We start from the raw sequence: 15,650 nt of genomic DNA on the forward strand, positions 1-15,650 counted from the left end.
AAAATTTAAATCTTTACTTTCAACTGGTCTACATTTCTTCTAATTTTCTAGTGTTTTGTAATGTAAAAAACATTTTGATAAAGGACTGTTCTTTAATCTAAGAAAAAAAAATTGTAACATTTTTCTACCACCCACCCATCCTTTCTTCGTGGATGAATACGCCATGAAGATACTTTATACTAATGTGGTCAATTTGCATTTAATATCTACACATCTTTTTATAGTCTCTATTAATATAAAGTTCATATATAGATATTGATGTAAAGTATACTTATAATCTAAAATTCCATTTAAAAGATTGGAAATGATCTGGAAATGTAGGAGCAAAATCTGTAAACACTAGAAGCTCAGAAATGCTGCTGCAGGGTTTGGTTTTAGTTTTGTTTCAGTTTTGTTTGTTTGGGTGGGTGGGTGGGTGGGGTGAGTGTGTGTGTGTGTGTGTGTGTGTGTGTGTGTGTGTGTGTGTTTTGTTTCATTTCTTCAGTACTGGAATTGAACCCAGGGCCTCGGAACTGGGCCATATTGCAACCTTCCCCAACTCCCTTTTTTGCCTGACACAGGGTCTTGCTAAATTGCTAAATTGCTCAGGCTGGGCTCTGCTTACATTCTTCCTCCTGCTTCAGGCTCCCATAGTGCTGGTATCAGAGCCATGCCCAGAGTGCATCACTGGAAAGTAGACACTAAAGAGGGGTTCATACTAGCAACAAAGTCTTTCCACTATAACTGGTCCATAACCCTTAGCACACATGCACACTCCCACACATACATATATACAATAGAAACAAAATATGTCCCCAGATTTCCAACTCCCTGAAAGGTGATTGACAGGGCATCAAGAGGGAGTAAATCAAGTCAAACAGCTGAACTATACACAAAAATAAAAAGGAGACAAAAAAAAAAAAAGACTGATAAGGTGCTTGGTGAGCTCAAAGATGATATAACTAAACAGATAATGGATTTAATAAAACTATGAAAAAAAGGGAAATAAAATGCTTGTAAATGGGGAGGGGTGGAGGGAGTGAAGGGAGGGCAGAGACAAGGGGAAAAAATGAGAACCAAGACCTGTCATGTAAAGGTACAAGGTCCCAATAATCAATGTAACTGTACTGCATACCTAAAATGTACCAATAAACTCAACGAGGAAAAAAATAAAATAAATAAAACTAAAATATGAATAAAACTATCAATGAGCTTAAAGAAGACACTAATAAAGAGCTAGCTTTAGCAAAGAATTAGTCCATGAAAAGATACCAAAGAAATCCAGGGGCTAAGAATTTCTACTGAAAGTATGATCAACCGGAGTGTCCAATGTGAGGATGGTGCCAGAACTACAAGACAGGAATGACACAGGTGGCCACTGACTCAGGGATACTTTAAACATAACCGAACATGAAAAATAGATTCATAGCTGCTAGACTAAGATTAACTGAAATTAGTGAAAAAAAAAAAACAAACCCCAAGACAGCACAGATAGCATAAAAAAACCTATCTACAAAACTGATGGAGAAATAAGTTCTTTCCCTGACGAAGAGCACCTCTGGAAATTTATGACCACCAAACCAGCACTCACTCAAAAAGATATTCTAGAGACAATGAAACCAACAATGCAAAAAAAAAAAAAAAAGTCTAATGGAATGAATATACCATGTAGTGTGAACAGTTAAGCAGAAGGGAAGAGAGAGGGAGGAAAAAAGAAATTCAACTCCCACTCACAAGACTCAGATTGGCAGATTGGATTCAAAAATTGAAACCCAACAGTATGCTGTATATAAAAGAAACGCATTTCATTAAAAAAAAAACTGCATAGACTAAAAAGTCAAAGGATGGAAACAATATTGTATACAATAAAAGCCCCAAAACAAATAAGATTATCTATCCTAGTTTTAGACAAAACAGTCTTCAAGACAAAACTGACCAGAAGAGGCAAAAAAAGTAACTAGATATAGGTGAAGAGAATGATTACAAAGGAAGAGAACACCAGTGCATTCAATTGAATACCTCTGCATTTACCTTCAAAAATCAAACACTGATGAACATAAAAAAATCAGATAAACGTAACAATTATGGGATACCTTAATACTCTACTCTCACCAACAAGCCAACTGGACAAAAACCAACAAATAAATGGACTTGATAGCTACAGAGTACCCAACAACTTTCTTAGCAATCACACAGAACTTTCTACAAAACAGAATACACAGACTACCCATAAACCATGCATAACTATACACAAAACTATCAAAGTTTTCCCATGCATATTATCAGATCATAGTGCAATGAAAGTAGAAATCGATGGCAAAAGAAATCACAGAAATTATGCCAAGACAAAGAGTTTAAGCGCTAAAAGCTTAACTAATGCATGGTTTCTCTTACATGAGAAACCCAAAGTATAAATAAAAGAGCAAAATAACAGATAAAAGGAAACAGAGATAGATAGCTCTTTTACAAAGGAAAAGGTAATCTGAAGACGAAAGTTGGGGTAGAAGGGGTAGCATGAGGAAAATAAAAAGAATTAAGATATATTATTATTATTTACCAGTTCACTCTGATAAATGTAATCATTATGTACTGCAAACATACTAAAATAAAAATTAAGAGAATATGATATGATTGAGAAAACTGCATTTGCAGAGGCCTTATCCTTTACTTACGAGCATACATGTTCAAAGGGTTTGTATACATTTTGCCAAAATCTATGTCAGCAAAACAAGAAGAGGTCAAAAAATTAAAGATAAACATCAAAACTGTTCTGTCCTAAATAAACTATGACATCAGAAGTCTAGTATTTATTGTGTTTGCCTTCTGCAGTAGATTCTTCACAAACCTCTTTCAGTGGGTGCTTTTAACAGCCATCTAAAGTGCAAACTAAAAAGCAAGACGTAGCTTGATTTTTAATGTTAAACTCCTGGGACTAAAAAAATAAAATCACTGTTGCTGAGCTTCTGTGTATAAATGTAGGCTGATTACTACCAGTCACTGGCATTTAGCTTTTTAAAGTGCTTAATTTTGACTATAAATTGTTCTATGCTCTACTTTGACAGCATGCTTTCTTATGCTGTCACATTTTTTTAAATCAGTGAAATCAAATGGGTATGAATTAAGCTTAGGTGGTCTGAATTTATGCAAATATAAACAATCCTTAGGTCAATTCGATGTAACTTTTGATTAAGACTAATTCGGATGGTCTTAATCTTACTTAACAAAGTAGCAAAAAAATTAGTAGAAAGAACATGAAGTTCTAAACATGAAGTAATGTCAAAGGTATAATTCCCCAACATTAAAATGACTAAATTAAAGCAAAATGAAAAGTAAGCAATACAAAAGGTCTTGAATGTCAGAAACCCAAAAGAAAATTAGTACAGTTGTTATACATAAGCAACATTATAATTATCTAAAAACCTAATTACTAAAACTCTACTTGATGGTATAACCATAATTACAGTAACATTTCTTCAGTGCAAGAAAAATAATTCTGTGAACTGTTCTGTGCACCAGCCTTGAAGGTAACGGTTTGTTGTATGTTTTTCTATTTATCTAATTTTGAGAAGAAATTGTAAAATATTTTTTCTACAACAAACCCTTTCTCTCCTGATTTCATAAAATAATCAGAAATCCCAAAAGACTTTAAGGATATCAAGGTTCATAGTCTGAGGCAAAATAACTGCTATAATAAAGCTTTGTATTTGTTGTTGTTGTTCACAGCTAACAAAGTGTCTCTTTCTTACATTCTATGGTATGCCAATGATACTGGCACTGCTCAGTTTATAAGTAAATGGCACCGATTACTGAGAGGGAATGATAGCTACTCTAGAAGTATGGATGTTAAGATGTTAAAGAAAAAGGGAAACATCTTGGTCAGTCTACTTAGAAGAACAAGGAGCAAGGCATGTGGGGGTGGGAGGAATTACATTTTGGAAAACTGATTTTAAGGTGATATAAGATGAATTTCAGTTGTGGATTCAGGTTAAAATTTGAGGGAAAAGAACAGGGCAGCCACTGCAAAACTACCATCCATGCCCTAGGATAGGAGTTGGGATTTTTGTTTTTCACTTTAATTTACACTTTCCTAAGACAAAAAAAATAAAGATAAAAAGAAAACAACGTATCAAGAGAAACACACTCCTTTAAGACTGTCATTGACTATGACAGGTTAAATGTTCTTCTGCAACAAATGAAAGGGAGAATCTCAAAATCCAATTGAGTGCTGAGATGATCAAGGTCCGAATGTTCAAATTTTTCATCAGACCTCAATTTTCTAATACTCAATAAAAACAATGTAATGGGAATGGAGGAATGAAGAAAAACAACTATTTTAAGAGGCATGGTAAATGATAAATAATAAAATTTACTTGCATTATCAAAACATGTAATTTCATTAAATTTTTCTTGTTTTTGTTTTCACTGATTTCCAAAACACACTTTAATAATCTGACCATGTAGAACATGCTAGACATGAGACATATGCTATTCTGAAATATCTTAATTTCAAGAGACCAATATGAAGGCAAATATTTTCATATTAATAAGAACACTTAAAAGAATTATTTGTTATGGAAAAGACCAACACAAAATTAAGAAAACCAAAGAAAAAGAATACACGGAGAAGTTATCCTTTGGTGAAAGGAAGTAAATCCAAAGAATCTTAGTCATACTTACTGGAAGAGTTTACATTCCAGCATTACCTATGCTTTCTCAAGACTACTACTCATTTTGGTACTCTATGCATATCATATGATTGGTTATTATTTACCAACATAGAAACACAAATACATGCATAAAAATATTAAAAACAGAATATCATTTGAGAGAACAGTGTTGGACTCCAGGCCATGTATGTTGCACTGGCAAAAAATGTGCCTACATTTTGCTCATGTCCTTTCTTTGCAGAAGACTGAGATTAAGGGTGGAGGACTGATTAATATGGCAGAGAAGTTTCATGGAAGTCCAATGTTCAGGCTGTAGCATGGCTACTACTTGCTGCTTTTAGACAGGTTTATATACAAAATCAGGAGCAAAAAGCCCAATTTTAAAGTTGTCAGTTTCCTCAGAAATTTCAGAAGGGTCTGAAAGTTTCAATGGAGGAAAAGATTGGATGCTGAAAACATTAGTATTAAAAAGAAGTTAAGTACAGTACTTTGAATCGGGGCAATAAGAAGAATGTTTTGAAGGCATCCTGGAAAAGTTAACACCTTACCCTTCATCCTGTAAGACTTTGCTTTAAGAAGAGAAGTCCCAGGGAACTCAGCTTATTCAGGATCACCTAGGAAAGTGTTTCCCAGAGTTCAGACAACCAGGCACTTGAAACTTCTGCAGCCATGCTACAAGCTGGCCTCACTACTGCTCAAACTGGTGGCAGACAATGGCACCATCCTCATGGCGCTGGTTTTACAAGAACACAGAATGCAGGAGTTGTGAAGTCTGGGAGATGTCCACCCAGATTTCAAGAGGAGGCTCAGGAGGCCAGGCAGTGTGCCCCCTGAGAGGTAAAGGTGTGAAACTGTGACAGTGAAGCCAAAAGTACACTGGAGTTCCCAGGAAGTTGAAACCAGAAATAATGAACTTCTAAGGAAAGCCACAGCAGCAACCAAAACGAGCCCAAGAGAGGGGCCATGGGGGCTACAACCAACTGCACAGGATGGGACCATTCAAGCCCTTTGGAGTTCACATCTCATCACCATATCTTTTCTGTGGTGCTAGACATAGAACTATGAGATTTAATGTTTGCCCTAGTGAGTTTTGGTCCTGCTTTGATCTGATTTTTTTCTATTTGCATATTTCTCCTTTGTGGAATAGAAATGTTTACCATGTGCCATTGTATGTTGGAAATGTTTAACTTTCCTTTTGGTTTTTACAGGGGCTCACAGTGAAGAGTTAATTTGCCTTACATCTCAGGAAAGTTTGAACTTGAACTTTTAGCAGTGCTAAAACTATTAAGGCTCTAGCAACTCTTAAGAGATGGACTGAATGCATTTTGCAGAAATGAGTCTTTTGGAGGCCAGGAGCAATGTTATGGTTTACATCTAGATGCCCCTCAAAGCCTCATGTGCTCAAAGGCAGGGTTTTTGAAAGATAACTAAATCACAGGGACACTATAGCTAAATATGGATGTTCGGAGACAGGGTCTGGTCAGAAGAGGTGGGTCACTGGGGGACGACCAGATAGGGCATATCTCCCTCCCTGGCTCATCCCTTCAACCTCTACTTCCCAGAAGCCATTTCATGAGCAGCTTTCCTTCCATCCAGTCCCCCTGACGTGCTGTTTTGTGCTTAAGCCTGCAGAACATGGACTGAAATGTCTAAGACAGAAGCCAAAGTAAACCTGTCCTCCTTTAAATTGTGGGTGGGTGCTGGACACAGTATTTGAGTGACAAAAATGTGACTAAGACCTAACACAGTAGCCGAACTTTCAAAGAACTAAAAAAAATTAAATTCCTCAGGGACAGAAAGTTGGACCCAATGTTCAAGTATAAACTGTTAAGTATAAAGATTACAAACATGTAAGATATACTGGGGACACAATTGTTCCCAAAAACTAATTTTAATAAAATGACTATCAGATTAACTTTAGCCATCCAAAAGCTGACTAAGGCAAGTATGGCAACATGATAGCTGATAAACATTAAGATTAAAACAAAAATGGGGATTAAGGATTAAAATAATGCGTATTAGTTGTCCTGATGCTACAACAAAAATTAAAAGAGAAGAGACACCTTCCCAAGAAAAACACAAGTAGAACAAATTCACTGATTGCCTTATCTGTGTCATGATTAATATTTCTGAAGCACTCCACTCAGCAACAGCATAATACACATTTACTTATACACAGAATTTACCAAGATAGACTATATACTATACTATAAAGTCACAATAAATTTAATAGTATTTAGGTAATACAAAAATATGTTCTTGCTCATAATGAAAACAGTAACAGCAAAAAAAAAAAGGCACATCAAAATTTATGAGATACTGTTAAAGCAGTTCTTATGGGGAAATTTATAGCAGTAAATGCATAAGAAAGGACTCAAAATTAGTAACCTACAGCTTCCACTGGAAGAAACTAAAACAGAGGAATTAAAACTCAAAGGAGTAAATGAAAGAAAATAATAAAATTTGAAATGGAAATCAATGAAATAAAAATCAGAGATACAACAGGGGCAATCAAAACTCTGAGAGGATCAACAGAATTCACCTCTAATCAGTACAACTGGGAAAAAAAGATGCCAAGATACCAATTTCAGAAATGAGACAGATGGCATTATTAGAGCCTGTAGATACTAAATTTAAGAATTCTGCTGTTAAACAACTTCATGTTTTTAAATGCAACAACTTAAATGAACATGCTTTGTGCAAAGCATAAATAACACAGCTCAAAAAGAAAGTGATAATCTAAATAGCCCCAACTGTTAGAGTAACTGAAATTGTATTTAAAAAACATTCCTACAAAGAAAAATCCTGACTCAAATACCTTCACTGATAAATTTTACCAAATATTAAAGGATGATATAATGCCAGTTTCAGGTAGCTGCCCTCAAAATTAAAGAAGCATACCTAACTTATTATACATAATCACGATTACCAGGTTTTATAATATTACATGCATATTACATACAAATATTCATTTCAACAAATCAATCTGATTTTTAAAACTTCTCTAAGAATGACTTTTTCATTATCTTTTGGTAAACAATTCCAATCTTATCCTTATTATCTGAGTTTCAGTCAAGTTTAGGAAAACAGTACAACATAGTTTATTAGTTTCTATTATTTCTATTCACATCCTAGAACACTAGTCTTTACTGACTTTTTAACTTTTCACTTATATATTTTTTTTATCTTTTAGTTTTAGATTCTAGAGGAATACTTTTACTTTATCACACAGATCACTATTTTGGTCTTTTGTCTATATTCACCATATTATATTGCATTTGCCATTAAATTCAACTTGGCAACCATCTATGAATTGCATTTCATTTGGGATTTTTTTGTTTTTCTTTGTTTAATAGCCAGATCATATATGCCTGACACAGCACATAACCTTTTCAGTACTCTTTCTTCTAGGATCACTTTTTGTTCATGCTGACCACTTCAATAGATTTTAAAGATAGAAAAGTAGGAAATAATTGTCCTGGGTCCCTATTACTTTGAACTATGTATCTGATCCTTTTACATAAGATATTTGATAAATATTCACTATGGATATTAGAATGAGTAAGTATGCTAGAATACTTAACCTATTACTGCTACAAATACTAATATGATAGAGTCATCGTCCAAGAATCAAGAAAAAATCAGTTAAATGGCTAGTATTTATATTTAACTCTGAGCTTGTTTTTCTACATCAACCTTGTTAAAAAGTCCCTAAGAACTGCAATTACTTCTATTTCAAATAATGATAAGAAATTCAAATCTTCTCATTAAAAAATAAAACACTAGAAACACCTTCTAAAACAAAACTGGAGATCAAGATAATAAGTACTAGGCCAGAAGCAAGCTGGGAAGCCAGAAACAAGCAAAACATTGGAGAAGATTTTGTCCTGAGAGCACTTACCTAACAAAAGATGCCTCTGAGACTGCCGTATTTCTACAGAGATAAAATCTATAGTCTGACAAGGGTGAAGTCCTTTAGGACTTTATCCCCCTAATAAAGGTGAACTAAAAGTAAAATCGTCATCCAATTAGTCCACAACAAACCTTTGTATCACCAAAGAGACTAGAAAAATTTCAAGTATCAAACACAGATTGATAAAAGTGGTACCCTAGGAACCTCACAAAAAGCAAAACAAAGTCCTGGAGAAAAATAACATTATCATTGGCCTCTAGTAATTCAGTAACAGCACCACTGAAACAGTCATTATTAAAATTATGTAAATTAAGTACAGTTACTGTAATTTGTCTAAATAAACATGAGATCTTCATGCCAATAATTAAAAAGTCACCAGAATTTTTAAAATTCACTTTTCTATTTGTATAAATGCATGGGTAAGTGGAAAATATTAAGATCATATAAATATAGAACACATCACAGCTTAATTCAACTTTTTGCAGTTTGGCAGTCTTCAAAATACATTTCAAGATCTTCATAATAGGACCATAACTTCTGTGTTTCACTGCTAGGCAACTTGAACCATCAGGGGTACATGCATGGCTGCCCCATCATCACGCTTCTATTAATTTTACTTATTTGTTTATTTATTTATTGGTACACTGGGGATTGAATTTGGGCCCCCACTGAGCTTGCAAGGTAGGTGGCGAAACCACTGAGCTAAATCCCTGGCTTTCTAATAATTTTATTAGTAAAAAGATCAATAAGTGATTAGATCCATTTGTACTACCAATGGTACAAGGCAGTGGGAACATGTCAAATTTCAAGATATTTCTTTTCACCTCCTCAACACTACAGTTGAACAATGTTTTAACTGTATTAGCCCTAATGTTTCATTTTTAACACTGGCCCTATTTTAAAAATAAAATGGCAACAGTTTCATCTTTCAGTGTGACCTACTTTACAAATAAGGGAAGATCACACTTAATATGTAACATTCTGAAATAAGCAAAACAGAAACTCCACCCATTCTACAATACAGTATAAAAGAATTTATACATATAACTCAATATTTTATCTTCCTTATAATCCAACTAAGTTCATTTCTTAAAATTTAATTATTTTCTCAAGAAATGGAAAACCTTTTAAGTACTTTCTTAGAAGTTTAGATTATTTTGAAATTTAATCTAATTTTTGTCACAATATGTATTAAAATAGCCCTCTTAATATCCAAATGTCAATACCTATTTTGCCTTCATACCTATGGTATCAGGGAGGTCCAGCAGTTCATTGTGCTGCAGGTCCAGGTTGGTAATCTGTGTGCAGTTGCCAATCTCCTTTGGGAGGTGTTCAAGTTGATTGTGAGCTACATCCAGCGTAATGAGGTTAGATAAGTCACCTGCAATTGGCCAACATCATCACTTAATAAGCACCATTAAAGAACAAAACTGTATCAGCAATGAAGTCAATTTTACAATTTCTAAACATAACTGAAAACACAATCTTGTCCCACAGGCAAACTTTACTTCAAAGTGATAAAGTAGTGAACACATTTATTTGCATTATAAGAAAAAAAAAGCTGCATTTTCTCTATCATAATTATATTTTTTCTTAAAAAAAAAAAAGCCAAACACAAAACTTTAAAGTGCTACTTCAAAAAGGTATTAATTAAAATTAAAATACTACATGTAAATGATTACCAATCAGTTCTACGGTTTGTTTTTGTCAGACTGAGCCCATGGGCCTCACACATGCTAAGCATGAAGATGAACACCACCACTAAGCCACACCCCTAGCCTCTGTTATAATTCTAATGAAGCAGCTGATTCAACCACAAATACTGATATAGTCCAAAGTTTAAGAAGCGCTAACTTCTTTACCCAAATTTAATAAAATATTAGATATATCCTGAGTTCAATTTGAGGGACACTTTCTATTTAAGATGTATATGAATATATGTTCTTTCAAATAGCCATATATTCTCATGTTATATGAACAGATTTATAAGTAACAACTGCTTCTGAATTTAACAGAACTTTTAAAAGACAGAAGAAAATAAGGTATGTTTTTCCTGCTCACTCTATATTCAGCAATTTAGGTTTCTTTTAGTGTTATTCGATCTTTCAGTACTTTCTCACTTATAGCAATGTATTGATCCTCTCATGATTTTTTTAAAAAGGCAGTAGTTGGAGACACTGAGAAAGACAAACTGTACAGAACTCTGAAAAATGAGTATGCATAGGTTATGCAGCTACCCCTTGAAAACAAGAGCAACAATATAGAAAACAGGTAAACTAGACTTCATAAAAATTAAGAGCTTTTCTTGTTTGGTTTGGGATTTTTGGGGCACCAGGAATTGAACTTGGGGACTTGCGCTTGCAAGGCACCTGGCACCACTGAGCTAAATCTCTGGCCCCAAAATTAAGAGCTTTTGTGCATTAAAGGATATCATCAAGAAAGTGAAATGGCAACTCACAGTATTGGATTAAATACCTGCAAATTCTCTATCAGATAACAGATTAACATTCAGCACATATACAGAAGTACAACAAAAGAACACCCAGACACACCAAAAAAAATGAGCTCAGGATTTCAACAGAAATTTCTCCAAAGATTTTTTTTGGGGGTACTGGGGATTGAACTCGGGACCTTGTACTTGTGAGGCAGATGGCAGAACCACTGAGCTAAATCCCCAGCCTTCTCCAAAGATTTATAAATAGTTAATAAGCATATAAAAAGGCTATCATCACCTCTAGTCATTAGGGAAATGTAAATCAAAATAATGAGATATCATTGAAGACCCATCAGGATGACCATCATCAAATATTAAAACGATGCAACTGCTGCAAGATCTTATATGGCACATGTCTGTGACCCTACCTACTTGGGAGGCTCAAATAGGAAAACCACAGGCTCAAGGCTAGACTGAGCAACTTAGGAAGACCCTACCTCAAAATAAAAATAAAAAAGGATGAAGATGTAGCATGTATGAGCCCTGGGTTCAATTCTCAGTACTGAGAGTAGGGTAAAGTGGAAGGGAGAAGTAGGGTGAGGTGGAGAAAAGGAATGGTGAAGCTGCTGTGGAAAACAGTGGAGCTGCTGCTCAAAAAATTAAAAAGTACAATTACCATATGATCTGGTTCTACTTTTGTGTATAAACCAAAAGAACTGAAAGCAATGTTCACAGAATTATTCACAATAGTCAAAAAGTAAACAATCCAAATGTCCACCAATGATATATAAACAAAATGTGGCACTTATCACAAATAGAATATTATACCACCTAAAAAAGAAATGAAATTCTGATATATGGTAAATATTGATGAACCTTTAAGATACTTTGCCAAGTGAACTCACACACAGAAAAGGACAATTACATGATTCTACTTATGCATGGTACCTAAAATAAGCAATTTTAGACATAAAGCAGAGCAGTACTGAAGAAAGTGGGGGAGAAGGAGTATAACTGTTTAACAGGTACAAAATTTCAGTCTCAATGAAAAAGTGATGAAGATGGACAAAGGTGATTGCTGTCCAATAATGTAAATGTATTTGATGTCACTAAATTCTACAATTCAAAAGAATTAAAAGAGTAAATTTTATATTATGCATATTTTGTAACAATTAAAAAAAGTGAGGTATGTTACTATTTTGAATTGCTCATTTACCTAATGACTACAGATGAGATGTGGGATACATCAATCAATACTGAGAGGATGATTTATAACACTAAATCTTTGTATCAGAAAAGAGGAAGGAAGGTAATAAAAATAAGAGTATAAATCAGTAACACTGGAAACAAAAGTTAGTTCAATGTAAATAAAATCTGATTCTTTGGGGGAAAGATCAATAATATTAATCTTCTATAAAGACTTTGAAAGATTAAAAGGAGAAAGAGTAGACATATACTATATATTACCACATATTACACTAAATATTAGCAATGAAACAGAACTACAGAGCCTAGTTTTTTAAAAGACAAAATAGAAATGGTATAAGCAATTTTGTAATTATAAACATCAATTTTAAAACTTACAAGATAAACAGCAATTCCATGAACTAGCAAAACACAACCTACTTGAAAATAGAAAACCTTAAACAGTACTATAACCATTAAATAAATTATTTGTAATTTAAAAATTCCCTCTAAAAGAAAACCCAGTCTCAAATGTGTCACAGGACTTTTAACGAATGCTTACACAAGAATTAAAGTAAATTTTATGCAATTTCTTCCAAAAATAAGAGAGCATTTCCCAACTCATGAGTCTAGCATTACCTTGATATAAAAACAAAGTAGAAAAAAGAAACTATAGAACAATGTCTCTACTGGGGAAAATAAATGTCTATTTGAAGTTAGGCCTCCCAAATCTCAAGAAAATATTAGAAAACTGAATCCAATAACTTTAGAATTATGTACCATGATTAAGTAGGATTAATTGCAGCTATGCAATGCTAGTTCAATATCTGAAAATTGATTGATGTAACTCACCATAAAACAGTCTTAAGAAAGTAAAATAATACTTCTGATTTGTGGTTTGACATGTAAAAAATTGGAAATCACTGCTCCTTTCTTCAAAACAAGAAAAAGAATCAACACACAATAATGATCAGTAACTCTTACTTACATTCTCCAGACTTGAGTCCAAAGGGCAAACCTTTGTCCTCAGAAATGTAGAGAAATGCAAATACAGAGATTTAGGGTTTACCAGAAACAGCGAGAGCCTGGTAAGACTACTCTACTTATCAGGAAATGAACTAGTTGCTGGAAACTGAGTTTGAATATAGGAGAGATAAAAATGGAATGTGAGGATCCTCCTAAAGATGGGGCTCTTCTATCCATGCTTTCACCCCAGGTTCTCAGAATGAAGAAAAATTATTTCCTCCATTCATATAAACCCGCAGAAAATCACAGATAAATTTTTCAAAGAGATTAGAGGGACAAGACACCTTAAGAATTACATCAGATTTCTCTCCGGAAATTGTGCACACAAGAAGATAGTGGAGTAGAATATTTTTTTAAATATTAAGAAGAAAAAGGAAAATCAAAATCAGCCCAAAAGTCTGTTTCCAATGAAATTATCCTTCACAAGTAATAGAGAAATACTAACTTTAGCAAACTTGTCATGAGTAGATATGTCTTGCAAATTATGCTAAAAGAAGTTCTCTGGAAAGAAGGAAAACAATATATACAGAAGCTCAAATACACACAAAGGAAGAATAGTGGAGAAAGATTTCAGATTAAATCTCTTTTAAATCTAACAGGCTGTTCGTTCAAATTATTAACAGCAATAAAACATTATTTATGATTAAGTAAGATGATAGCAATGCTGTAAGGCACAAAACAGAAGAAATGGGAATAATCTGTTGTAAGGTAACCCAACTACCCATAAAGTACTATTATGGTATCATTTCAAAGTGAACTTATATTAATAGTAAATGTATACTGTACTACAAACTCCAAGGCAAACACACACACCCAAATTAACACATATATTACTGATACTATAAAGAAAGAAAATAATAAAATGTTCAATTAAAACAATGGAGGGAAAAAGTAGAAGACATAAAAAGAAGCAAAAAAGCCCAAGTTCAATCTATAGAAAATAGTTGTAATTATAATCACATAAATTTTAAAACTGAATTTGCATTTAAATGTGAATGTTCTATCAATTAAAAGACAGATTGTCAGAGTAGACAAAAATAATACTTTTATATATAAACAAAGGCAGGTTAGAAGAAACTGATGGAGATAGAAATGCAATGCTAATATTAATCAAAAGAAAGCTGCAGTGAAAATAGTTTCACAGACTTAAAAACAAGGAAAATTATCAATGATATAGAAAGCATTACACTAATAATGAACAGAACAGTTTTCCAAGACACAATAATCCTTAAGTACGCTATGTACTTTTTAATGTTTTCTATGTAGATGCCCCTTCAAAGCCTCATGCATCACAGGTGTACTAACTACATCATGGTGTGAGATACTCTCTCACTGGATCAGTCCACTGATGGGTTTATTTATAGCTGGGTGTAATGTTGGGAGGTGAAGCCTGGTAGGAAGAGGTAGGCCACTGTGGGTGTACATCCCTCCTTATCCCTTGAATCTGCTCCCTCTTTTGTGCCGGTCACACTTTGAACTGTTTTTCCTCTGTCATGGCCCCTTGACCAGCCAACTGTGGCCTAAAAAGCTCTACAAACTGTGAGCTAAAATAAACCTCTCTTTAACATGTCCCAGCAGGAAGAAAGTAACTAAGACACACTTCATCTATGTCTATTACAGCGCTTAAGGCAAAGTAGCATATTAATTGAAACAATGAAGATAGCTGAGGAAAATTAACTTTGGATTTTAATGCCATTTTTACTGTATCATCACTTTTTTTTTTTTTTTTTTTTTTTTTTGTTATCGGGGATCCAACTCAGGGCCTTGTGCTTGTGAGGTAGGTGGCGGCAGAACCACTGAGCTAAATCCCAGGCTCCCCAACTTTTCTAATAGCATTTGAAATTGTCTCAGGTCTCAAGTAACTTCCATAGACTAAAGAAGCTCATAAATCCAAAAGTGTATAGGGACCAGGCAATTAAATAAAGCAAGTTGAATGAAGAATATGGCTAATTTTAGAGCATGAGGAACAGCTGTAATTCAATTCAAATCAACAATTACTGTACTTTGTACAGAACATCTCAAACTGTGACATTCTGGACAATAACTTTGTTGTACGAGGCTGTCCTGTGCATAATCGGCATTTCTGGCCTTTACCTATTATCACACCCCAATAATTACCTCTCTACCAAGTCCTAAAAAACAAAACTGCCTCCAGACTTACCAGTTTGTTCTCTGTTTAAACATTGCCAAAACTGTCCTCAGTTAAATATTACCACTATGTTTGAATAAAAGTTCATTACTGACCAATTCTTGTATTTTTCAAGAAAAATCTAGATTTCCATACAAAATTTTCTGATTCTTGAGTGTTAAAAACTAATTCATAAAGTAGAATAAAATATGGCATTAACAAATATCTTGGGAGCCTGGGGATTTAGCTCAGTCGTTCCACCGCCTGCCTCGCAAGCACAAGGACCTGAGTTCAATCCCTGGTACCAAAAAAGAAGAG

General features: G+C 34.0%; 1 protein-coding gene across 4 annotated transcripts in view; it reads right to left on the reverse strand.

Annotated features, from left to right (window-relative positions):
- The window catches only part of Shoc2 (SHOC2 leucine rich repeat scaffold protein), an 82,290-nt gene that overhangs the window by 15,856 nt on the left and 50,784 nt on the right, over positions 1-15,650 (reverse strand). For all 4 annotated transcript variants that reach the window (XM_010634630.3, XM_010634631.3, XM_010634633.3 and 1 more), the window contains one exon: positions 9,803-9,940. In XM_010634630.3, the coding sequence (XP_010632932.1) occupies positions 9,803-9,940 (138 nt within the window). The remainder of the gene's footprint in view (positions 1-9,802; positions 9,941-15,650) is intronic.

This window comes from Fukomys damarensis, unplaced genomic scaffold, assembly GCF_012274545.1.
Source record: "Fukomys damarensis isolate Sample0158 unplaced genomic scaffold, DMR_v1.0_HiC HiC_scaffold_8, whole genome shotgun sequence".
Lineage (NCBI taxonomy): Eukaryota > Metazoa > Chordata > Mammalia > Rodentia > Bathyergidae > Fukomys > Fukomys damarensis.